Source organism: Chionomys nivalis, chromosome 9 (genome assembly GCF_950005125.1).
Source record: "Chionomys nivalis chromosome 9, mChiNiv1.1, whole genome shotgun sequence".
In the NCBI taxonomy this organism is placed as follows: domain Eukaryota; kingdom Metazoa; phylum Chordata; class Mammalia; order Rodentia; family Cricetidae; genus Chionomys; species Chionomys nivalis.
The window spans coordinates 45,602,597-45,628,002 of record NC_080094.1 but is presented as its reverse complement, the minus strand read 5'-3'; the positions used below and the strand labels follow the sequence as shown (position 1 = coordinate 45,628,002).

At 43.9% G+C, this 25,406-nt stretch overlaps 1 protein-coding gene across 1 annotated transcript; it reads right to left on the bottom strand.

The window, feature by feature from the left end:
• Positions 1 to 667: 667 nt before the first annotated feature.
• Ckap2l (cytoskeleton associated protein 2 like) lies at positions 668 to 24,678 on the bottom strand. The gene is made up of 9 exons (XM_057781213.1): positions 24,624 to 24,678; positions 23,856 to 23,922; positions 21,882 to 21,933; positions 16,890 to 18,118; positions 13,909 to 14,125; positions 8,438 to 8,593; positions 4,476 to 4,536; positions 3,092 to 3,314; positions 668 to 1,750 (listed from the first exon to the last, which is right to left on the bottom strand). Exons 1-9 carry the CDS (start codon positions 24,658 to 24,660, stop codon positions 1,525 to 1,527), a joined length of 2,268 nt encoding a protein of 755 aa, XP_057637196.1. The 5' UTR covers positions 24,661 to 24,678; the 3' UTR covers positions 668 to 1,524.
• Positions 24,679 to 25,406: the final 728 nt, after the last annotated feature.

The window sequence follows — 25,406 nt, the reverse complement described above, 5'->3', positions numbered from 1 at the left end:
TCAGATGTCAGGGAGGGACTGCCAGACATCCTGCAAGGAACTGGAGATGAAGAAGGCCAAACTGCTCCAGCGGCAAACAATGGTTCTGAGGAATGAAGCCGTACACAGCCAAGTTGGTTCTCAGGCTGGGAGGAGGGTGCAGGCGAGCGAGCCACTCTAGCAGAGGGGACTGCAGGCTCCATCATGGGGGCTGAAGCTGGAGGTTGGGCTTGGAGGCAAGTTCCTTCTTCCCCGAAGGGCCTTGCTTCGGACTCTAGCTTGCTGATCTGAATGCTTCTCCAAGTCTTGTGGCCGCTATGCTACCCTCCAATCTGGCTGCATGGTTTCCTGCATGCTGGTGGAGAGGGACATCTGTCTCTCACGGAGGGCTAGTCCTCCGGCATGAAGGCTTTCTAGGTCAGTTTTATGAATCAGTGCTATACGACCTTGAGAGGTGGACCTGTTTACCTCACAGCAAAATCCAGTTCCTCAGGAGGCTCATCCTTTACTCAGGCTATGAACATACTCCACACGGTTCTTGGGGTATCCATCAGTGTTTGCCCTGAGAAACCCCAATGTCTCTCGCTAAGCCACCACTATAATGAAGCGAACAAGCAGGAATGAACAACTATTTAATTTTTTTTTTTTTTTTAGATATTACTTAGTAATAAGAGTAACAAGGCTGAAATTTAAAATGTACCAAGTAGGCTTTCTATACATTATATTTACAAAACAACTCTGGTTTTCCTCTCTAAGAGCAGTGACCCAAGGAGAAGAAAAACCCCTGCCGTCGTCTCTGGGATTCACGATCTCTTCAGGCTGAGTCCCCTGAAAACAATGGATGCAGCAAGTACTGTCCCCACAACTTCTCTTTTCACTTGAAGCATTTCTGAATAACAAGCGCAAAATGAGGACCGTACCCAATAAAAACCCGGCTAGCCAGAAACTCTGGGTTGTGCTTCACTAGAGGAGCCCCACTCAGTGAGGACACGAGTCACCCTCACCTATAGGGTCACTGTGATAATGTCAAAGGACTCCATGAATGTCACCTGGAAACCGAGTGAAGGCACAGCTAACCTAACCTTCCTGATGTGTGAGGTTCGACCACCCCGCCTGGTGAGCTGGTTTCAAACTCAAATCCTCCCACCCTGGGCGCCTGCCTTCCCAGGTAAGGTGGAAGGCAAAAGGAACAGTCAGTCACGCCACAGCATCAACCTTTGGGTTCAAAAATAGAATTACAGTAGATCAACAAAGTATGGTTTTTCTTTTCTACATTTGAGATAAAACATTTGATACTCCGAAACTTATGTATGCTGAAAAACTATCACAAAGTATATAACCAAAGACACGAGCCACAAGTTTTCCATGGGATATACAGTGTGAGAGTAAACCCACGCGTTACTTCCTCAGACACAAAGTCTCTGCTCTGCATCCTGGCGTCTCCGTGCACATTTACTTCAGGCCTTCTTGACAAGAGCATCTCTTATCTCATACAAGCCCTGATAAAAAGACTCATTAAATTAAAAAAAAAAAAAAATCAAAAGATCATGATTCAAGGATTTCAAAACCTAGTGTCACAGGTAAAGCCTCATTTTCTCGGAAGACAAAGTACTCTGTTTTGTCCACTTCCAGGAGCTCATTAAGAGAAGCCACGACGACGTCATGATCCTGCAGCATTTCTGGGTAGCGGGTCACTGCTCGCTCGATCCTCGCTGAGCGCCTCACGGGAGTGATAAGCTTCATGTCTTGCATTTCTGGCATACCACACATTCTGAAATATATACCATATATTCTGAAATATACCAAATATTCTGAATACATATACCATATATACCACATATTCTTAAAGAGACCAAAGGACGCGTTCAGAGCTATGGTAACATTCTGTTTTTACTCTTTGCTTCTTACTCCACAATAAATCATGGCTACTTCACTGTAAGTGACCAAGAGACAAGTCTGGAGTAGTTCTCAAGCCGCAGTGGCTTTCCCTGAAGCTCAGGAAGCACTGGATGGTGGCCACATGTGTGCTCCTGGATGGTGTGAGCATTAGATCTTATGAATGCAGGGTGAAAATGGTTTTGACTTGAAGTTAACTGCTTTACAGTTGCCATTTATCTCATAAACTTTTGCAGGTTGTGAGGAAACTGGCTTACCACAAAACTTGATTCTAAGAGGCCCTCCAGTGTTGACTACAGATTACTCAAAATCTATTAAGATGCTGGACCAAACCCTGTATTACTGAACAACTGGGAATCTTCCTTGTAAACTTCCCAATGCATTCAGGGAGCAAGTTTTGTATACATGACCGATTCAAAATTCACAAAACCACTGGCCACATTAGCAAAACTAGCAGGCAGGTCTGCTAAAAAGTGCTTATAATAATATTTCTGGAGCCAACGGCAGGCGAGCTTTAGACTGACGACTGACTGCTTCCAAGCATCCATGACCAATAGCAGTGGGGCCATGACAGCTAAGGGGCTAGTCCAGCTGTGCTTTCCAGGGAAGGAAGACACACCACGGAGTTGGTGCTCCTGTGTCGAGTCCTTTCAGAATCATGACGAGGGAAGAGAGATACTAAACGTTTTGGAAATGACATTGATACACTGCCACACTGCCTTAAAATAACTGTGCAGCTCTGCCCTGAACATAAGCTCGTAGGAAACAGAAGGCTCTAGAAGTCTCTGACTGTAACATCCTCAGTAGCCTCGTTCTCACAGGGCTGGCCACGCCCTTCTCTCCCATACTAACTCGGGAGTGCTAGGAGGGTGTGGACCCAGGCCAGCACCCGGGACTCTGCAGCATGACTTCACTGCAGTCATGTCTTCTCAGGGTGTGTGTGTGGTGGGGGGGCGTGTGACTTGCCTGTCAATGGTTCTAACCTCTATAACCAACTAAAGATGGATCCTGGATCTCCTTTCGGCACTAATCCTCATCACTTTTTCAGGGTCATGAGCGCTCTCTGAGATGAATTGCTGACCTAACCTCACATCGTGGGTCCCCTGGATCTGAGGCAGAGGTGTCTACAAACTACTGCTTCTCTGGATGGGTGCAAAGGAAACTGTGCTCAACTAGAGACAGGTCTGTGATCAAAAGCCTGCCAGAGTTTGCTTACTTCGGGACTGCGGCGATCTGCAGTTTGATGCCAGGGCCATCCCATTCTGCCATGGTTATTGGCGGTGCTGTTGTAGCCCGTTCTCCCGCTGTTATTGGCGGTGCTGTTGTAACCCGTTCTCCCTCTGTTAGAGAAAGACACGTCTGCCCACATTCCTCCTTCTTGGCCGGCTCGTCCACAGATGTGACATTAGTTCCAGCAGCTAACGAGTCAGAGGTGACTTCTGTGTACACAAGGCCAGGAAGGGAATTAATAGTTAAGCAATTTAATAATTAAACTAAATATCAATAAAACAAGAAGGCAACATACACAGTGGCTTCACAGTGACCCTCATGAAGAGGTACGACTCCAACTGGCATTTATATTTGTTTTTTCTTACTGTATTTTAAAAAAATAGTATTGTTTTATTCTTTGAAACTTTCATACATTTATAAAATGTATGTTAATCATATCCACCCACTGTTACTCTCCTCCAGTTTTTCCTAGTACCCCCCTTTCCTGCCAAACTCTACTGCAACGCCCATGGCATCAGGTCACCTCCCTAAGCAGCTCTCCAGACACCTTTTGGGCATTTTTTGCCAACTAAAGGTAGATCCTTGATCCCCTTTTAGCACTGACCACATTCTGATCGCTTGTTAACTCTCATGAGAGAGCAAATATAGTCTTGTTCTGAGCTCACCATGGGACAGTTCTACTCTGTTCCTCAGATTACTAGCTACTTAGCTGCTATTCCACATGACTTTACGGTCCTTAGTTAAGCCCCCCCCCCTTAAAGGTCTTACTTTGTAGTTCAGGCTGGCCTTGAAACAAGGCATTACAGGCATGAGCCATCATGGCCACCTTAACGCTACTCTTAAAGGAAAAAATATTTGTCATCTAGGATAGTAAGAGCCCATTTTATTTTCTAAACACAAAGCCCATTTTCCCTTTCCACTCATATAAAACGTATCTTGAACATTTATTCTATGTCACTGAGTTTGGCATAATGACAGTGACGGCCAAGTAAGGGGAGAGACTCTTGAAAGACAACATGAATTTAGATGAGTGATGGTAACTTAGGGATGATTAATCACACACTTAAACCACAGCATCTCTTCCTTTTGTCTCCGTCTCTTTTGATAAACAGTCATTTGTGTTTTCTCACAGAGGACTCACTAGTCCAGGCTGCTGTGGCGGACAAAACTTTTGTTCAGCGTTGGGTATATATTTACTTGTAATTATAGAAATAAATCAGGGGAAAAATTATAGCTAAAAATGCCAGATCATGAAGACCAAGAGGTAGGAGGTGTTTCAGAGACTCATTCCTCCCATCCCCTACATGTTCCACAATGATTTTTACTTGCTGTTCTCAAGGGAACGAATTCAAATACAAAATTAACCATACCCTCTGTGCTTCTGCTTGAGTCTTGCAGGCTGCTCAGAACCTCCCTCAGTTCTTGCGTTGGCTGGAGGCAACAAAATAAACAACGGGTATTAAAAGCATTCCCGGAAAAACTGAGTTAAGGACTTCTGCTTAGCATCAAATAAACTTTCTGCAATAAAAATGTTTTCTTTTTAAATTGCAAATTCAGAGATAAACACTTAAAATGATTTAGTTTTAAAGATTCATGAGCAAAATGAAGAAACAGAAAATGCTGATTAAATGGCATACTTGATTTCATTCAGAGATGTGTTCAAAGCTGTTCATAATAAATTTCTCTAAATCAAATTCTCTTTTCCCATTAATTTATATCATATCATTAAAGATATTTTCCTACATAAAGATCCTGGCTTAAAGACATAAGGCTAGCTGTAGGGACAGAAAAAGCCCATGCACTGCTGTTGTCAGCTTAATTCTTATTTTCATGATAAAGGCCTGTGGTGTATTTCAGAAAGCTTGGACCATGGTTAAACTCAAGGAAGAGCTTTACCTAAAGTCCCATTATGTAGCCGTTTTTTTTTTTTTTTCTTTTAGCCTTTTCTGCATCTTTCCCTGGCCTCTTCTTTCTCTCCTTTCTTTAGTTAATGTATCTTAATCATCAGGACAAATCAACCAAGCAAAAGTAAACAAAAAACTCCATTGTACAGAAAAACATGTAAACCACACCACAGAGGCAACTGCTGGTTTTTTCATGGGAATACTGTAGTTGGAATTTTTTTCCTGACTTGGTAGTCTGTATCAAATTAGTAACACAGACACACACACACACAGAGAGAGAGACAGAGACAGAGAGAGACAGAGAGAGAGAGAGAACTGACCAAACACAGTAACATATACCTTTAATTCTAGCACTCTGGAGGTAAGAGCAGGCAGATCTTTGAGTTCCAGGTCAGCCTGGTCTACAAGGTGAGACCACACATTTGCTGCAACAAAACTAAATGAAAAACCCCACTCCAACACAAACAACAAACAAATAAAACCCAAACCAAAGAACAAAGCCAACCGAATAGCAGGTTATGCTGTAAGCTTCTGAAGCGGGGACTACACACTTGTACGGTAAGGAGTCCACATTATAAAATACTTGTACCAAGCATAATTTATTATTAATTTCTAAGCTAAGTCAGGCTATGTAGACCAGGCTAGTCTCAAATTCATGGTAATTCTGTCTCAGCCTCCCAAGTGTTGGGATTACAGCAATAAGCCCAGCTTCATGAAGCATATTTTACATTTGTATAGACTTCTCTTAAAGATGGCAGACTAAAAACAAATGTATTTCTAATCTCTCTTGAAATTCTACTGAAATGAAAATAAAGGATTAAAAAGAGACAAGGGAAGAATAAACAGCGACAAGACTTTGGAAGCTGGAAGGATGGCGAGGACAGCCAGCTGGCCTGAGAGAGTGAATCCTGGGCCAGGAGTGTGCTTGAGGAAAAGCCTGAAGCTATCCCAGAGCTTCCAAACTCAAGAACAGGAGGAAAGGCCTTTGGGACATCGACCTAAGACTCCGACCTCCAACTCTACCCTATACCTTAACCCTGCGCAGCCTGATGATTGTGCCCTAACAGAATTTTCTAAATAATTTCTAAATAATTTTCTAAAAAATTTCACCCTATCAGAAAACTGGGATATATTCTCCACATTCCCGAGGGACAGCATGCAAGTCCAGGGTGGGTGCCTACCTGAAAACAGGATAAGTCAAAATCTCCAGGCTGAGGAGACCCCCCCGCCCCCAACACTGGCAGCATAGTTTCTGGCCAAACCTCCTTAGAGAATCTCATCAGCTGAAGAGGAAAGACCTGAAGATACTGAGGGTTCTCTAACCAGCCAGTGCAGCCATCCAGATCACCCTCCTGGGAAGTCCCATACATGCGGTCAGGGCTGGTGTGTGTGTGTGTGCGCGCGTGCATATATGTATAATATATGTACATGCACATTCACTGTGTACGCTTGTGTACATATAGCCATTGCCATTCCTCAAGAACCATCCACCACGTTTTTCTGAGACAGTATCTTTCACTAGGATCTGGGCGTCACGAATTAGGCCAGGCTGGTCAGTCAGAAAGCTCCAGGGACCCACCTGCCTCTGCCTCACCAGTGCCGGGAGTATACGTGTGTGCCACCAAGACTGGCTACTTTATTTGGGTACTAGGAATCACACTCAGATCTTCATGCTTCTTCAGCAGGCACTTTATTGAATGAGCTATCTCCCCAGGCTCCATAACTTTTAATATATGTTTCAAATTTACCTGTGCACACACACACACACACACACACACACACACACACACCCTGACTTCACCAGCATCTGAATAAATAGTTCAATGAATAGTGGAGAATAAAACAACAATAAGAGTGGGAGCGACCACGAGAGAAGAAGAAAGAGGCAATGCAGGAAACAAGAGACACCCCACTCAAGAAGTGTGAAGAGTGTCTGTGAGTGATGGAGGCACAACCAGGAGGACAGCCGGTGCAGACGGAGCTGAGAGCTGCCTGCCCAAGCTGGAATAAACTAGAGTGGTGGCTAAGGAAGATAAATCAATAAATTATCTCAAGTCTTGACATTATTTAGAAAATTCAAGAATCTGAAAATTAGTTATATAATAAATACTCAGAACACTAAGCATAGACAAAATAACTAATTCTAGGAAAAGTAGAAGATGTGTTTGAAAGGCAAAGCAATCACAGTACATATTCCCTAGCCCAGCACAGCCATGCATTTTTAAAAAATTATTCATTTTTATTTTATGTGCATTGGTGTTTTGTGTAACAGTGGTCTATGTCTGATCTTAGAATTACAGACAGTTGTGAGCTGCCATATGGTTGCTGGGAATTGAACCCTGGTCCTCTAGAAGAGCAGTCAGTGCTCTCAATCACTAGCCATTTTTCCAGCCCCACCACGCATTTCTTACATATGAACACCAATATGGACACCAAAGTGTCAGAATTTCTATATGGCGTTAGCGGAAGCACAGAGTATGGCAAAGGTCCACAAGGACAGACAGGGCTGTCGGCACGTGTGTGTGTGTGTGTGTGTGTGTGGCAGGGGACATGAGAAGAGCTGTGTTAATGAGGGTTATGGCTTTCTCCATCTGCAAGTTTACACATTACGTCTAAAAGTGAAATGGCAACACTAACATGTTCTCTGAAACCACAGAGGTAAAATGGAATCAGTTTGCTCTGGGAAGCAGAAGATGCGAAGGGAGCGGGTGTGTGTGTGTGTGTGTGTGTGTGTGTGTGGTGCGCAGAGGGCATAACCGGGTGAAACTGTGTAGGCGCACAACTCCGTGAACGGTCATGGAAGTGGGTGCCATAGGGCGGGATCAGGGAGGAAAACAACAGTTAAGTCAAAAGAGTTATGAGGTTATTTGATATATTCTTCATTAAATAAATCTGTAAACGGTGGTTTCTGTTTGCTTTTAGAATTAGTAAGCTACTTGATTACTCTGGATTAGAGATGTTCTGACTTTAATGAATTTAAGTCTTTCTAACTGCTTGATCTTGATACCATTCTAACTTTCCGTTGCTACCTCCCAACTGCTAGTCTACAGTTAGCGCTAAGTGAGATTTGGGCACTTGACAAGAAAACCAAAATTCTACTGGTATAAGTGTAACCCTACTTTCTAAGAAATAATTTAATGGATGCATTGATAAAGAGTATGTCCTACTTTAGACTCCGTGATTGCCTTACGAAGTGAAGGAGGTTTTTGTTACGATGTATTAATTGTACAAAACTGTGGGTTTCAGGTTTCACCATGCCATTGCTACACATGCATGGAACACACTTTGATCATGTTTACCCTGTCACCCTCTCTCACCCCGATGAATGGAAGTTTAACACTGCATTAAAACCCATCTTATCACTACCAACAAAGAAACCAACCACACGAAGGAGAATTTTCAGTCATCCACCCCAGACAGATACTCACTGCTGCCCCATGTTTAATGGCCTCTTCATACAGTCCAGTAGCATCAAAGGGGCCTTTACTTGCCAGTAACTTCGCTTTGCAGACCCAGAACTTGGAAAATTTTTCAGCCTCAGGAATGCTGGACAAGATGGTAAATATTTCATTAGGAAATACACCCTAGAAAAGGAAATATAAAATATAATTATTACAACTATTTTATATATATGTATATATTTATTTATTACAATTTTTATAACAGTTCACTGTTAACCCTCATATCTCTGAAGGGTATGGTCATTAATTTTTCTGAAGTTAAAATTTCAATTTTAGTGATACATAGTAAATATATAATAAATACATAAAATGTCCTCATCTTAATTGTACATTTCAATAACTTTTAACATTAACCTTTATATTTTAAGAATTACACAAGGCAGAATAGAAAGAAAAACATTTACCACAGCATAAAAGAATATGTTCTATATTTTTATGGGATGAAAGACCCAAACAGAATCAAGACCTAAAGTAATAAATACTTCTTACATATTAAAAATATTCAAAATACCACATATTCCTAGTACTGTGAACAGTGAGTCAAGGCTAGACTCTCCCTAGGACTAACCTCAGCACGCATCAAGAGCAGCAGAGGTGTGTAAAGTTCAGGGCAGAGTGTGCGTGCAGGTGTGCTGGATATTCATGCAGGTAGATTCCACACAAAGGGACTTGGAAATGGCTTCTGGCTTAGGTCCAGGGCAGGGTTATGATAGGAACTAGGACCAAGAATGAGTCACCGCACTCAGAAGTCTAGGTTCTGCTTATAAGCCCCTCCAGCCACGTGAGTGGTGAGGCCCCTCCCCCAGGACCTCTGACTGTCAGGTGCTACCCACAGAACTCTCTTAACTTCCCTAGCTGCTGGACCCTGGCCCCGCTACGGACTAAAAAACCCAATCTATGGACATGAAATCTCACCAATCTCCACCCAGGAATGCTCCACGCTGAAAAGTCCCACCCCTTTCCCAAGAATCTCTAAACTCTCTATCCTGTTCAGTAGCTGCTGTTTCTTGTTTGCGCGGAGGCAGCCACCCACCTCGTGTTTCCCTCCTGCTATCTCCTGCACTGGGTTTGCTGTGTGGTGTTCCTTGGCTCCCAGCTGCTGGGACACCTTTCCACTCACACTGCTGCACTCAGAAGCTCCTCTGGAGATGTGGAGACAGACATGCACACTCCCATCTGAGACACGCCAGCAGTTAAGGAGACCAACACAATCTAAAAGCTACATACAGCTCAACAAAGAAGAATGAACACTAGCGTAGAAAATGAGGGAGCCGAGAAGCCAGCATCAGTGGAGTGGCAAGGGACTAACACCATCACAGAACGAGCACATGAGGAATTCTCCAGGACCCCAGTGAAACACAACAAAGAAACAAATAATACAAAATCCAAATTCAGAATTCCCAAGGGCACACCTACTGATTACTAATTTCAGTATCAATATAAAAGAATTTCTTGAAGGTCGAGAACAAAGTTGAACACACACTCAAATGAGTCACACAAGGAAAAAAAAAACCCAAGAAACAGACAGATTCTCCAGGCAATAGTGGCACATGCCTTTAAACCCAGCACTCAGGAGGCAAAGACAGGTGGATCTCTGTGAGTTCGAGGCCAGCCTGGTCTACAGAGTGAGTTCCAGGACAGGTTCCAAAGCTACAGAGAAACCCTGTCTTCAAAACAAAAACAAAACAAAACAAGACAGATTCATAATTGTTTACACTGAAAGTTCTTGGAGAGCTAACTAGCATGTATGCATATATGTGAGCATGTATGTACATGAGAAAACCAAGGATAAAAACATAACTTAGAAAGCATCTAGAGAGGAAGGGGGAATAAGGGATTACTTATGAGGAATGAGACTCAGTTCAACAAAACTCAGTAAACTAGTAATTCCAGATGCAAAGAGGAAAATAAAACAGGAACTTCAACATTTTTAGAAAAAAATAACTTGTAGTTAGAACTTCTCCCCAAACTATGAACTCAGCATGAGGGCAAAATAAGGGTCCTTTTCTAAGCACAATGACTCAAAGTTAGCAAATGTCATTAGCAAACATATCCAAATTTACTTTTGCTATGTTATTTTGTTTCATCAACTTATAACTTTTTTTTAATGAAACATGAAAATGAACACGAACACAGGAGGATCCTGTCAATGGAATTACAGTCTGGAATAAGCGGATACAAGAGCCATCACTAACTGTGAAAGGGGAGACCTGCTGTTTAGAGCAGTGTTCAGTCTGTATACACTTGTGATGTGTCTCTAAACTACACCAGCCCAGGAACTTAAACCTGGAGATAAAAAAGATTTCACAGATAATGATATTGGGATTCCCCCCTGTATGCTATGAATACCACTGGTGAATAAAGAAGCTTCTTTGGCCTATGGCAGGGCAGAATATAGACAGGCAGGAAGAGATAGAGAGAGTAGGCAGAGTCAGAGAGATGCTACGTAGCTGCCAAAGCAGAAAGACACACTGGAACCTTACAGGTAGGTCACAGTTGAATAGAAATGGATTAATTTAAGATATAAGAGTTAAGAAACAGAAGTAGTGAGAATACATGGGGCATCAGCCAGCTACTCAGTGAACTACTTCAACTTAGCCCAAACCCCACTTTTGTCCAGTGTCTTGATGCTGGGCTGGAACCCTGTAGAGCTGTCTGGCTGGAGAACAGAGGGAGACTGCCCAAGTGAAGGACGGAGTCTTTCCAGCCGCTCTGTCACCCTAGCAACGGTACCTCACCACTAGGTAAGGGGGCTGGTTCTAGCTACCCTCCACCCCCTTACGTTCACAAAATACCACTGGGTTTCTTCAGCGGTAGGAGCACCTTGGGGTAGTGGTCGTTCCTCAAGGTTGAACCCCAGGCCCACAGACTCCCTCCTCTGTAGGAGCCCACGTGTGACTCAGTTTCCATCTGGAGTCATTTCTGACTTAAAGAAGTCATTTGAGTTCAAGCTTGCCTGCTCTGCTTTTCCAGTAACCTTGAGGGCTGTGAGAAAGTTCTGACTAAGCCTATGGGAAAGAGCATTTTTGCCCAGTTGAAAGAGCACATTTTCAATTAAGATTTGGGCTGGTGTGTGCCAGCCAGAGGCACTCCTCGTTAGAGATTAGAAGCTGCTTAGTGGAGTAAGATAAAGCGCCTGTTTGAACTTCCTCCTGAGGCCAGCGCAGGGAGGCGGTTAGCTGACTGTGCTGCTCTCTGGTCTGCCTTTTGATTACAATTAGTATACATGCTGCCTGAGGAATAAACTTGGGGCTCTCTGGTATTGACCTTCAGTCCTCCCGGTCTATCCTGTTTCTGTCTTCATTTCTCTTAATCTAACATTTCCTCGGCCTCAGCGCCCCCTCCCAGGGAACCCCCAGCTGAATTCTGCTGAGCGGGCTCCGACACTCCTCTTGTCCTTAAAACACTAGCGTTTGTTGGGGGGCACACCCAGTGGAAGCTAGAGTCCTATTTTCTCCCAAGTTCATCTCTTCTAGTGTGACACTGAATTGCCTATGCAGTTTCCCTCCATTTTCTGGCATGTGGCTCCTACAGTCCTTGGACTCTCCAAAGTCTTTGCACGCTAATGAGTTAGTTGATGACTGGCAGTGCCTAGGTAGCCCCAGGATGGTGGCCGGTCCCAGGACAACTGGCAAGCAGAATGAGAGGGGTGGGGGCTTCAGTACTACCCCCAGCCTCTGTAGAGGGACTGAAGGATAAGCTGTTACTAATGGCCTAATGCAGGTCAAGGTGATCAATCATGCACATGCAATGAAGTTTCTATAAAATGCAAGACCAGCCGGGCTTCAGGAAACTTCTGGGTAGAACACATGAGGATTTCTGTAAGGTGGTGTACTGGGGAAAGGCATTCTGTTTGTGATAAGACTATTAAATATGACAGATAATAGAAAGTGAGATCAGGAGGCAAATTTAGAGCACTTATCATATTTATAAGAAACTAAGATTGCTTAACCATCTACGCTTTTAACTAGAAGCTAAGAATAACAATTGACAGGCACTGACAAACGAGAAAAACAGTTTCTGGAATCCGAAAGATTTTGTACCCTTTAAACAGATTAGAGAAATAAATCCTCAGCAAATCTGGCCCCTCCCTCTTTAGCTTTTTGATAGAGCTCATGATGTATTTGAGGCTGGCTCTGAACTTCCTATGTTCCTTCAAGGCTGGCCTTGAATCTGTGGTCCTCCTGCAACAAGTGACTTTAAAAAAGGGCACAAGGTCACTATACACTTAGCCCAAGAAACACGAACCAATCATGTGAAAAGAAGTGCAGACCGTTTTCAGAGCGTAGAAAGAAAGGGAAAATACCCAGCTTATTTGATCAAGACTAGGAAAACATATATAAAACGTGAAGTCCGATAACCACGACTTGCCCGGGCCCGTGAGACCCTCCCTCAAAACAACAAACAACAAACCCCAAACCAAACCAATTCCTACCCCCAAAACCTGAAAGACAGTGCCTGAGGAATGACCTGGGGTTGTCCTCTGGCCTTCACACCAGTGCACTCAGAAGCGCACCTCCCCCACACCCCAAAGAATGTATCCATGTATTTTTAAAATGAAAACAAGAAAGCAACTCGGATACAGAGCTCTGCAGTTCCATCCCACAAAGGAGAAACAGCTAACATTGTCTGCACTGAGAAGAATTAGAACAAGGTCCCCTGCCCTTTCCCAAGTCCAGCAGGACCAGAACACACTGACTTTTACTTTCTCACTCTCTGCCCAGAGGTTAAGTGGATCAATTTTTATTAATGCATTTTCATTAAGGCAATTGCTCAAGTCTCTGACCCTTTGTCTACCATCCACTTTACCCTGATCTGTAGACTCTACCACACAATTCAAATACCATTTCTAGCCACCAAAAATACTTAGGGGCTGGAGAGACGGCTCAGTGGTTAGAGCTCTAGCCGTTCTTCCAGAGGACCAGGGTTTGGTTCGCAGCACCCAGACGGTGGCTGGCAACCATTTGTAATTTCAGTTACAGGGGATTTGATGCCCTCTGCATCATGGGCACTGCATGAACAGGATGCAGCTATACATACAGCATCCACATGCATAAAATAAAAATAAATAAAACTTAAACCAGTCCCCAACCAGAACTATTTAGGAAATTCCAATTTGGAAAAAAAAAAAAAAAAAAAAAAAAAGCCTTGCACGTTGACTTAGATTTCAATCCATTGAAACGTTGTTTACTCTTTGGACCTTGCCACCTGGAGAAAGTTCTCTCGGGAGTTAAATGGTCTCAGTTTCCTAGCATCTCTGAGCTGCCACGTAAGTGCATTTCGCCAGCATTACTGCCGCTCTCATCACTATTATTCTGTATTTGAAAGGGCGGCTGGGTCTGCCGAGGTGCAGGCTGTTTCCTCCGCTCTGTAAGGAAACCTTTAAACACCAGGGCTGACTGCAGGCCAGAGTTCTGCCGCTCCGGCCTCTCACTCACCTCTTCAATGAGCCTCAGACATTCTGTCAGAGTATTGTTAATCTTACTGGACAGCTCCAGCTGGGCTTTCTTTTCTTCCTCCTCCTCTGCTTCCCTCTCCATGCTCTTCCAGAATGAGATGTTCATTTCCTCTATGACTTTTCTCTTCGCTTTGAATTTCATGGGAGGGCGTTTATAGGTTTTCCCTTTAGATTTCTGCCATTCTTCCAGTTGTTTCCTGTAACGTGATGGGAGGGGGTTAGTTCTTTCCCTCTTTCCTTCCTCGTCTGTTTCTAAAATAGACGACAGGCAGAGACTGGGCATAACTAAACCTTCCAGTGTAGACAAGGTCAGGAGGACAGAATGAAGAACGGTCTACAAGGGGCAATGGGCATGCTGGGCTGACCACGTCACTTAGAACTGCTGGGATTGCAGAGGGCTGACTGGCTCTTCAGTTTTGGATACCTGTATTCTAATTATGTTTCATTATTTCCCTCTAAGTCTTCATTTCCTTGTGTGCTTCCTTGGATATCACCTGCCCTTAAGACACCCCAGTACTCCATTTCTGCTACCCAAAGCTTCTGGCCACCTTGACCCACCAAACCTGCATTCTTTCTTCCACAGGGTCTTGGTGTTCATAGCAACCCATTTGACCCCAGCCCCTTAGTGTTCTGACTACACACGAGACCCTGTCTTCATTAATCAATAACCCTAGGTTCTCTTCTCCGTAAGTTGTTGGTGTCTGACAGTGCCGAGCCCCGGAGCTGGCTGTCCGCCTCTCCTCACGGTCTTCCACCCCTATTCTACGCAGACAGTCTGCTATTTTGGAGGGCTGTGGGTACCAAGTGTCTGGATGTAGGTAAGATGTAGGTACTCTAGTTTTGTCACGTCACAGCTGTGCATCAGTGATCAGAAAATGCCATTTCAGATTTCAGGTCACTCCATGGAGCCCCAAACCATGTTAAATCCACTGCCTCATTGGTATCTTTTATTGTCTAGCAGGCATTTCAGCTCAAAGCTGCCCAAACTAGGCTGTTGACAGTTACCTCCAAATCCCTTCCTGGTTCCCCTTATTTTGATGAACAGTAGGCCCTAAACTCAGATGTCTTTGAGTAGTTGCTTTTTCTTATGCCTGACTCATCACTGTACAGATTTAGTACTGGTTCTGTCCCCATGACCACCATGCTGCTCTCTGCCCCTGCATCAGTACAATATAAAGTAGGCTGTGTCAGCGTCCCATTGCTCTTGAAATAAAATTCCCGTGTTTTCTATGGCTGTCCTGCCACCCTTTCCAAGTCCACATCACAGCTTCTCCCTTGCTACCCTCTGGCAGCTCTGGCAGTCTCTCAGTTTTCTGATCCAGGCTCATTCCTGCCTCAGGGTCCTCTGTTCAAATGATCCTTGCTTAAAGAGAAATGATCTACAATTATCCTGTCTTATTTAACCAGTGTGTTCCTATTCTGTCTCCTCCACTAGGACACAAGCTCTATGAAGGCAAAAGTGGATGTCCGGCGCCTAGCACAGTGCCTGGCACACACAAGCTGTCAATGACAGCACAGTAAAACTCACCATTTTCAAGAATGTGATTTTATGGGTGCGAACACACAAGACCACTCGACTGTACTTATGATCAAGATATAATTCAGAGAGCCAAGCTCACCTCAAGTCTCCAGTCCTGAGAGTCACTGATCTGTTTTTGGTCTTTATAGTTTCACCCTTTACAGAATTCAATAATTATAAATAAATCAAAGTCACGGTCATTTTCCTCTGATTCTATCTAGAAGATAAGCGGTCTCACAGTCTGCACAGTGCTTAGTGCAGCCAGGACTGTTCCACTGAGGCAGGCACACAGTCTTTGTCCTCCAGTCCCTAGCACCCTCCCTATCTCCACGGTCTCCTTCTAATCATAGTGAAGAAAATTTCCCGCACTCCTTCAATGCCACGATTAACTTCTCTAAACTTTCCGGATATACTCCAAACTATAAGCTCTCTAAGGGTGGAGGCAAGTGGCGATCTTCCTTCTCCATATGAGCCTGGCACAATGCCAGCAATGGGGAACACACATCACGAGAGGAAGGACCTACTTCCACAGAATCTATTTATTCCTTTTGTGAGCACTTTCAGCATGCCACACGCTGTCAATACAGCAAATAAGTGACACCAACCTGTCACTCATCACTCTCAGGTCTCACCTGAGACAGCACTGATGGACGCACTTCCCCTGAACTCCATTCAGTCAGCTGCCCTGGCCCTGCCCTCTCACCCACAGCACCAAACATTAAGTTATTTCTTTGTAAGAGGGCAGAAGGCTCTGTTCCGAAACCAAATCCTCCTCCCACTCCTCCATCTAGTTTTACACGTCTTTCACCCTTGTCAGGAGCCCAGGTTCTAGTCCACCCAGGTATACACAAGTGCACTCAAAGGAGGCTCATTTGCACTCTGGAGTGTGACTGGTCTTGGGCAGAAAGAGGACAAAATCCATTGGCTCACCTCAATACCATGTATGACACATAGCCCCAGCAATCCCGGGAACCAAATTTCTAACCCTTGCGTACTGCCTCTGACCGGGGCTCCCCTCCGGGTTCCATTTACCTTCCCCTACTCTGGCTACATTCAGCCTGTCCTGATCTGTTGCAGGAACTTTCTGGGGTGACTAATCTATACTGGCCCTCCTATATCCTCTCATCTAATCTGTTCCACTTCCATCTTAACAAAACAGCTTTACAGACAACATAGAGAATGATTTATAGAACATTTGTAGGCCACCTAGTTTTATTAAGTGTTGATATTTATTATAGCTTCCTATCTTTCAGGCTCTAGCTAGACATCACTTAGGAGCTATTGCTCAACCAAGTGTGTGGGCATGTATAAAAATGTGTCTGTTGGTACTGGGGATTGAATTTAGGCAAGTACTTTATCACTAAGCCACAGTCCTAACCCCAATCATCATCAGTTTGCCTAATAATCTTAAATTGCAGTATCTCGGAATTAAAGCAAAGTACCTCCGGTCCTCCCCTTGCGTCTCTTTGACACGTGGACGAATGTGGCTGGCGCTCGGGGCTCCTCTCCTACTTGCGGCTGACATACCAGCTTGAGTTTTGGGAGCAGTCTTGTTCAGAAACTGGCTCTGGGGAAGAACCTTTTTGAGCTTGAAGTCCAGAGTCTGTGCTTTTTGTTGAAAGATGCTATTGCATTTGTGGTTATGGGTTTTATTTGCTCCTATGCTAGGGGTGCTTAGAGTGACCGAATTAAAGTTGCCAGCTGTCAAATTAGGCCTCTGGCTTATGGCTCTTGACTTCTGCAGAATGCATGATGTCCGGGGTCCAAGACAAGGCTGCACAGCTTTTTGATCCTGCTTGATGGGAGGCTGTCTGTTGTTCTGTCCTCCCTGAAGCAAGCTGGGGTGGGAACCAGGTTTAGTATGCTTTACTTTCCGTTCGGTAGCAGGGTGTGGCTGTGTTGTAGTTTCATTTGGTCTTCCACATTTAATCCTGCTAACCTTTACGTCCGGTGGGTCCTTGACCACGGGTTTCTTTGATGTCTGAGTCTTATTATGGGCTGGAATGAAGGGAGGGGGAACTGTCCGTGGGGCTTTTTCTCTAGGTTGTGCAGAATCTGCATCTGTGGAGAGGTGCTGTGACTTCACTGGGTGAGCTTTGACTTGCGTGTTTCTAACAACCTGTTTGTTAGCTCTGTCTTTCAGAATGGTATGGTTAACCGAACTTTTACTCAAGATCTGTTTAGGAGCCAGGCTTTTCCGGGATTGATTATAGGAGCCAGTGTTTGGCTTACTTCTGGGGCATAAGTTGGGATCTGGCTTCCCAGGTTCTAGTAAGTTCTCTTTGTTCATCTCATCCCGAAAGCCCTTCAAAGACTGGTTTTTGACGCTGGTCCTAGCTGCAGGATTGGTGCAATCAGCAGTTCCTTGATGTGCTAGCTGCTGCTTTTTGGGTTCCAAATCCTGGGTCCCAGGGGACCGCCTGGGTTTGCTTGGCAGTCCTGTAGTAGATGACGGAGCCCTGTGCTGACTCTTGCTGGACTGTTTGCAGTCTGAGTTAGAAGAAAAACATCTTGAAGTGAGCCCTTTGTCTGCAAGTTTTCGTGGCTCCAACTCTGGCTTCTGGGACCCTGTGATACTGGCTGGTTTAGTCTGGAGTTTAATGTTGATGGGTCTTGTAGTTCTGACAGGCAAAACAGCATGGCTGGAAACATCTTTTTTGGGTCCAGGAGTCTGAAAATACAAAGAAAAAAATACACTTAAAAACTCATAATAAAGCTTACCTTTTATTTTTGTTATTATTATTATTTTCGAGACAGGGTTTCTCTGTGTAATAGGTCTGACTGTCCTGGAACTCACTCTGTAGACCAGGCTGACCTAGAACTCACCGAGATCCGCCTGCCTCTGCTGGGATTAAAGGCGTGCACAACCAGGCCTGGCTAACAGGTCACTTTTTAAAATGATGAAAATAACTTCAAGCACACGGTAGAAAACAATTTCAGGATGTTATTTAAGAAAGATGAATCTGGAATATGAAAGCTCACTTTTGTATATTGGTGATTTTGTAATTTGAGTTTCTATTAGAAGTAAGCCAGAGTCTTTTAAACTGACAGAACTAGGTACATTCAGTAAATTAAAAAAAAAAAAAAAAAAAAAAAAAGAAACCCAGCAACCAGCAACAACAACAAAACCACAAGAAAACACACAGGATCAACTAACCTGGGTTCATAGGGGCTCATAGAGACCGGACTGACAACCAGGGAGCCCGAATGGACTGACCTAGGCCCTCTGCACATATGTGACAGCTGCATAGCTTGGTCCTCTCGTGGGACTCCTAACAGTGGGAACAGGGCTGTCTCTGACTCTTCTACTAGCTTTTGGGACCCTACTCCTCATACTGGGTTGCCCCACCCAGCCTTAATACAATGCAGGTGCTTAGTCTTACTGCAACTTGATAAGCCATGTATTGTTGATATCCATGGGAGACCTGCCTTTTCCTGAACAGAAATGGAGGAGTGGATTAGGGGGTGGGCACAGAGGGGGTGAAGTGGGGGAGGAAAAACTGGGAGAAGAGGAGAGAGGCAAAACAGAGGTCGGGTTGTAAAATAAATAAACAAAAATAAAAAAAAAAATAACAATGTCCAAATGTGTTTATATGGTTTGCATTTCTTATATATTTAACAAAATTGAGATTTAATTAACATGCCATAAAATTTAGTATTTTAAAGCCTCCAATTCAGCAGTTTAAGAATGTTTACAAGGTTGTACACTGATCCCCACAGAATGCCAGAACATTTTCATTACCCAGAAAGGTTTGCCAGTGGTCATTCTCTATCTCCCTCTCCACAGCTCTCAGCACTGTGAGCTACTTTCTCCTATTCCTATGCAAATGGAGCCCTTAAATAGTTGGATTACTGAATATTTTGTGCATGTGTGTTGTGTGGACGTGTTTGGCTTTCTTCATTTCCCTCCTCACACAACATTTTCAAGATTTCACCCATGTTGTAGCATGAATCAGCATTTTACTACTGTTTTTCTAAAAGAGTCTCATGTAGCCTAGCTACCTTTGAGCTTGATATGCAGTAAGGGGGACCTTACAGTAGTAATCCTCCCACCTCCTCCAGAGTGCTAGGGTTACACAGTATGCCATCACACCTAGCTTATAAGCTTCATGCATGTGGAGCATGCAATCCACCAACCGAGCAATATCTCCAGTCCAGTAAAAAGATATAAAAAGCTTCTTTTTAGGAAAGTTTTATGCTCTTCGAAAAAATGAGTATTAAGTATAGGGTGGTTCCCCTAAACCTTGTTTCCAAATATGCCCTCCATTACTTGTTTAGGGTTGAATAATAATATTACATTCTATGGCTATACATAGTCATTCATTAGTTAATGAACGTTTGGGTTGCTTCCCCATTTATGAGTTTATAAATAATGTTACTATGAATATTTGTGTACAGTTTTTATGTGAGCATACATTTTCAATTTTAGGGGTATAAACCTAAAGAATTTCAGAATCATTAGGTAAATCTACGCTTACTTTTTAAGAAACTGTAAAAGTTTTCTCCAAAGTAGCTACACCAGGTTACATTCATATCTATGATGTATGAAGGTTCCAGTGTTCCCACTTCCTCCCCAATACTATTTGTCTTTTTGAATGTAGATATTCTAGTAAGTATGATGCAGCATCTCGTTGTTTTTATTTTGTTATTGTTGTTTTTGGGGTGTGTGTGCATGCATGTTTTACTGGGGATTGAACCTAGAGTCTGAAGCATGCCAGGCAAGCATTTTTCTACTGATCTATAGTCCTAAACTTATTTTTACTTTTAATTTTGAGACAAGGTCTTACTAAATTGCTCAGCCTGGTATTGAATTTTCAATCTTCCTGTTTTTAACCTCCTGGTATCTGGGATTATCAGTCGGTCCTAGCAGGCCTGCCCCTCATTGTCATCTTGGTTTGCATTTACCTGATGATTAACAATAATGAACATTTCATCTAATCTTTAACATCTTTGAGAAATGTCTACTCAGACCGTGCTCATTTCAAAATTGAGTCATTTGTCTTTTAACTGTTTGAACTGTAAGAGTCATATATCCTGGATACCAGATCCCCACAAGATACGTGACTTGGAAATGTTTCTTTTGGACATTTTTCAGATCTTGACTTTAGATTGGCCTGACATGACTAAAGTTTTACAAGTAGTAGAACTGGTCATTCAGTTCTCAAGCCCTCCAGGAAGAGAGCAAAGCCATACTTAGTGCAGGTCATTAGAACCGAGAGAGATTTAAGAGATAAATTCAACTCCGTCATCTGGCAGAGAAAGTGAGCTGTCTAAGGCTAGGCACAGGCAGGCAGTCAGAAGCTGGGTTAGGCTTAGAACTTCCGTTTCTGACTCTTGATTCCTTTAAACCATCTGAGAACTGACAGATAACGTTGAAAAACAGAACAATCGATGTACAAGAAGGAATAATTGCTTTAAATTTACTTTCACTCAGTCTGGGCATCTGAAACGGAAGGGAGAAAATTCAGAAGATGTAAGGAAGGCGTGAATCAAGAGAGTAGAAAAGGCCCTGTGCTAGACTCTTGGAGGTGTAAAGATGGGCTATACTTGATTCTGAGACCTTAGTAGAAAAGACATAAACACATAAAAATATGACATATTGAAACAGGGGCCATGATAGGGCTGGAAAAAAGACATCAATACACACCTTATCAGTGGTTTTATATAGTTCCAGAAAAATTTCTAAAAACTCAGTATATTCTTTTTTTTTTTTTTTTTTTTTTTTTTTTGTTTTTCGAGACAGGGTTTCTCTGTAGCTTTGATGCCTGTCCCGGAACTAGCTCTTGTAGACCAGGCTGGCTTCGAACTCCCAGAGATCCACCTGCCTCTGCCTCCCGAGTGCTGGGAGTATATTCTTAAAGTAGCCCACGTAGTCAATATAATTTATTACCAGAATTAACAGGATTTGACTCTTACTGGTTGAATAATTAGGGCAAATATATAATCTCTTTGAATCCCATCTTTCACATATAAATGGGCACTATAGTAACATTAACAGTCATATCTGTTTTTTCTAGGACAGTGTAGTGTTTAGAAAGAAAATGGCCCCCAAAGAGAGTGGTACTATTAGGAGGTGTGGCTTTGTTGGAGTACGTATGGTCTTGTTAGAGATAGTGTGTCACTGTGGAGGTGGGCTTTAAGGTCTCATATATGCTTAAGCCATGCCTGGTGTCTCAGACCACTTCCTGTTGCCTGCTCCTCCAGCACCATGTCTGCCGGTGTGCCACCATGTCACACCGTGACGATAACAGACTAAATAAACCTCTGGAAATGTGAGCCACCCCAATAGGAGTTGCAGTGGTCACGTTGCCCTATGACCTTGAGTTTTACAAGGTATTTTGATTTAGGCTTCTTAGTTCAATACTTTATCCTAAAGAGTTCTGGGTTCAAGGTTAAATTACACAAGCGACCTTCTCATAGGGCTGTTTACTTACATATTTAGAAGATGGTGGTTTGGGGCAGATATTCTTGGCTTTTAGATAAGGCCTATAAAAGACGAAAATAAAATTAATGCTTGGCACAGAAGAATCTGGAAAGTTAGGAAAGAACAGTGATTTAAACATTATGATTAGAATTGTAAATCAATAGAATTTCTGTATAGGGTAAAACAAATCAAAATCATTATTTAATAAGAAGTAACCTTACTCTCCCTTTCTTGGCCATATATTCCCCTCCCCAAAGACCACAGACGCTCTTAACAATTCCTTTTGTGATTTTTTTCTTTCAGGATATCCTATGTACAAATGTAGCATTCTAATAATATTAATGAAATATATGTGGTCTCTTCATAGTTACAGCCTTATTTGAGCATCAGTTCTTGAATATCGAGGGCCAGATAGGAGAGAAAAGATGATTAACTGCCTTGTTAAGAAATTTCCTTGTTCTATATATTTTTGGTGTTTCAGAAGGGAAGAGGGGTTTGTATATAACCAAGTCTCCAGATCATGGGTTTCACATTTAGGATTTTAACCTTTGATTAAAAAATATGAAAAACAAAACTGCATTCATACCGAACATGTAGACTTTCCCTCCTTATTATTCACTAAACCAAACTATTTCATTGGCATTCCATTGTACTGGGAACCATAAGTAATTTGCAGATGATTTCAAATCTAAAAAAGGATTTGCATGGGTTATAAGCAAACACTACAGCCATTTCATGGAAGGGACCAGAATATCTGTGGATTCTGGAACCTGTGAGGACGTGACATGAAGCTAAAGTCTAGCTAGCGAAATAAAAGATAGAGCAGAATTGAGAAGGACTCCATCTCCTCGGACCAAACCTCAAGATAACATGACAAGCCTAAGTCAAGGAAGGCAGGGGCATCTCTGCCTTAGTGAGTTCCGCATCTTCCTGCATCAACAGTGATTGACAGGCCTGGGGAATGCATGTCAGTATTAGAGTGGATGGTGTACAGCATGTGACCAGTCTGGGTTCCATTCACAGGAGAGGGGAGGAGGAAGAGGAGCGAGGGGGAAAAAAGAGGGAGGGAGGAGAGAGACATTATAGTGCTAAATGAATATTTGCTGAGAAAATGATTTGGGTTCATTTAATCAAAAAAGTAGAGATGAGGAGAAACCTAAGGTAAAATCACCGGACCTAAGAAGGTGGCTCAGGGGTACTTGCGGCGCTCATGGGACCTTAGTTCACATCTCCTGCGGCCACATAAAAATCGGGCATGAGGAGTGTGCCTACGATCCTAGGCACTAGGGGTGGAAATGAGTGGATCAGAGGAGAGTGCTGGCCTGCTTAACCTCAACAGGATGCTTCAGACAGTGGGAGATCCTGTCTTAAGGGAACGGGGAAGTGCAATAGGGGGCACACACACACACACACACACACACACACACGTCAGCCAAATGGAGGAAAATATGCTAAGCAAGAGAGAGAAATAACAGGACAAAGATGGCAAGGTGCCACCAGCAAGAGAAAAGGATAAAGGGGTTATGTTCTGTCCACCTCAAGTATATGCCGGGAGAGCATCAAAGGACACCACCAAGCCGGAGGATGTTGGTGCGCCACTCCTGTGGACCGACTATAACCAATGCTCCAGCTTTAGTAAGCAAACACTGCAACCAGTTTGCTCCTTGATCAAAAACTGCTTTGCTGGGAACCAGTTTTCCCAGAAAAAAAAAGAAGGAACCAGAAAAACTTCCAGTGAGGTAGGTAAGGCTGTAGATCCTTTCTTCCTTTGGCATTAGGAAAAAAAAAAATAATGCTTAAACCTCTGCCGACAAGACACTGCCCAGGTTCTTTTATTTCTTTTTCAAATCATGCCTGGACTGAACTATGTTATTACAGGATCACCATGCAGGTCAAACAGACCGGAAACAAAAAGGGCTGGGACCGTTTATTGCTATTAGCAACGGGAGCAACAAAACAAAAACGATGAGGGCGGCAAACTCACTTGGTGTTAGGATCCTTCAGCTTTCCCTTGGCTGCCAGGTACTCTTGGAGCTTTCTCCATCTTTCTTCTGCAAAACGTGAACATAAACGAACAACAGAAACTTAACGTGAGATTTTAACCAGTCCCTTTATATTCCCAAAATACGGTACTTTCCTGGAGCTATTGGGGTTCTGAGAAAGTCACCGGTCCTGTTATGCTTGCTGTCAAATTAATACCAACACCAACGGCAGCTGCTTGATGCCAAGTTCTTTACTAAACTGTTTACAGTAACACAATAATCCAATGAGGTATTTTGCTGTTTGAGAGGGTAAATGACATGCTTAAATTTACCCACTAATAGGCAGTAAAGCCAGGATTTGAAAGCAAGATTTTTAAACCCTTGAGTAAGCAGCGCCTAGGCCGGGGTACAAAACAACAAATGAGCTCAGGGGAGCGGACAGCGCACGCATCTTGAAGGTGCCACGGGGGTGGGGCTCCAGGCCGGTCACAGAGATCAGGGTTCACAACATCCTTAAGCCTCGGCCCACATTTTAGCAGTCGGTCTGCAGAGGTGCAGGGAGTCGGACTGAGGCAGAATCGGCCTCCTGACTCCTGTCAAAGTTCCGGCCATAACCAGCAATGCCTGGGTGTCCACACGCGGCCGCGGGGCGCGTCACTCTTGCTGGGTGACCCGGGTCCAGCGACCTGAACCTATCTGAGCCTGGGGCAGGCTGAAGCAGGCAGGGGGCGTCCTGGAAGCTTCTGCGGGAGGCTGGCGACCACACTTACCCGCGGCTGCGCTGACAGCAGGGCCCGGTCCCACCATGACTCTACTGCGACAGTTTCTTTCTTCAAAGGGCGCGCCCTGTTCTGGACCGAGAACGCCGGCGCGCGTCCGGACGCTCCCATTGGCTCCGCGACTTTGAAATTCGCCAACCAGAGAGGGCGGGATAACAGGAAATGGGCGCCTGGCGGTTGGCCCCGGGGCCTCCTCGAGGCGCTGCGATTGGAGGATCGTGCGGGGCGGGGCCGGCCGGTGGCCGGGTCACTTCCGCGGCTGTGGCTCTGCGCCGAGCGCGGGTGGATGAGGCTCGAGTTGACAGGCAGGCGCGCAGAGGCTCAGTGCTTTTTGTACCCAGATAAGGACAGTTGTGGCAGTTAGACAAACAGGGAAAAACAATGCTGTGTATCAGTCTGGCTTTGGCAGCAAATAATAGCATGCCAAGTGAAAGTGGTTCGTAGTAGTTATTGTTTTCATTATGTGGCCAAATACCTGAATGAAACAAGTTAACAGACTTATACTGGCATATGGTTTCAGAGGGTTCAAACCAGGATCACTTGGTCTCTTCACTTGGGCAGAGCATCCTGGCAGAGGGCATGTGTGATGGAGGCTTTCTTTTTCTATTGCGGACAGGAAGCAGAGAAAGGAGTACTGGAAGAGGCGAGGGCGAGTGAGCTAGCCCTCTAAGGATCTATCACATTCTACTAGGCCCCCACCTCCTACCTTTCACTAGTTCCCAATAATGCCATCACATTACAAAATCATTAAAGGATCGCTTCACTGACTAGGCC

Bases quoted from the DNA above. Each gene is read 5' to 3' on its own strand.
- Ckap2l (XM_057781213.1), bottom strand. From the start codon at position 24,660: ATGGTGGGACCGGGCCCTGCTGTCAGCGCAGCCGCGG. The intron at 14,126-16,889 runs GTACTTTGCTTT...ATCACGTTACAG, and splicing joins ACGCAAGGGGAGGACCGGAG to GAAACAACTGGAAGAATGGC. The intron at 1,751-3,091 runs GTAAGCAAACTC...TATATATTTCAG, and splicing joins CAGATCGCCGCAGTCCCGAA to AATGTGTGGTATGCCAGAAA.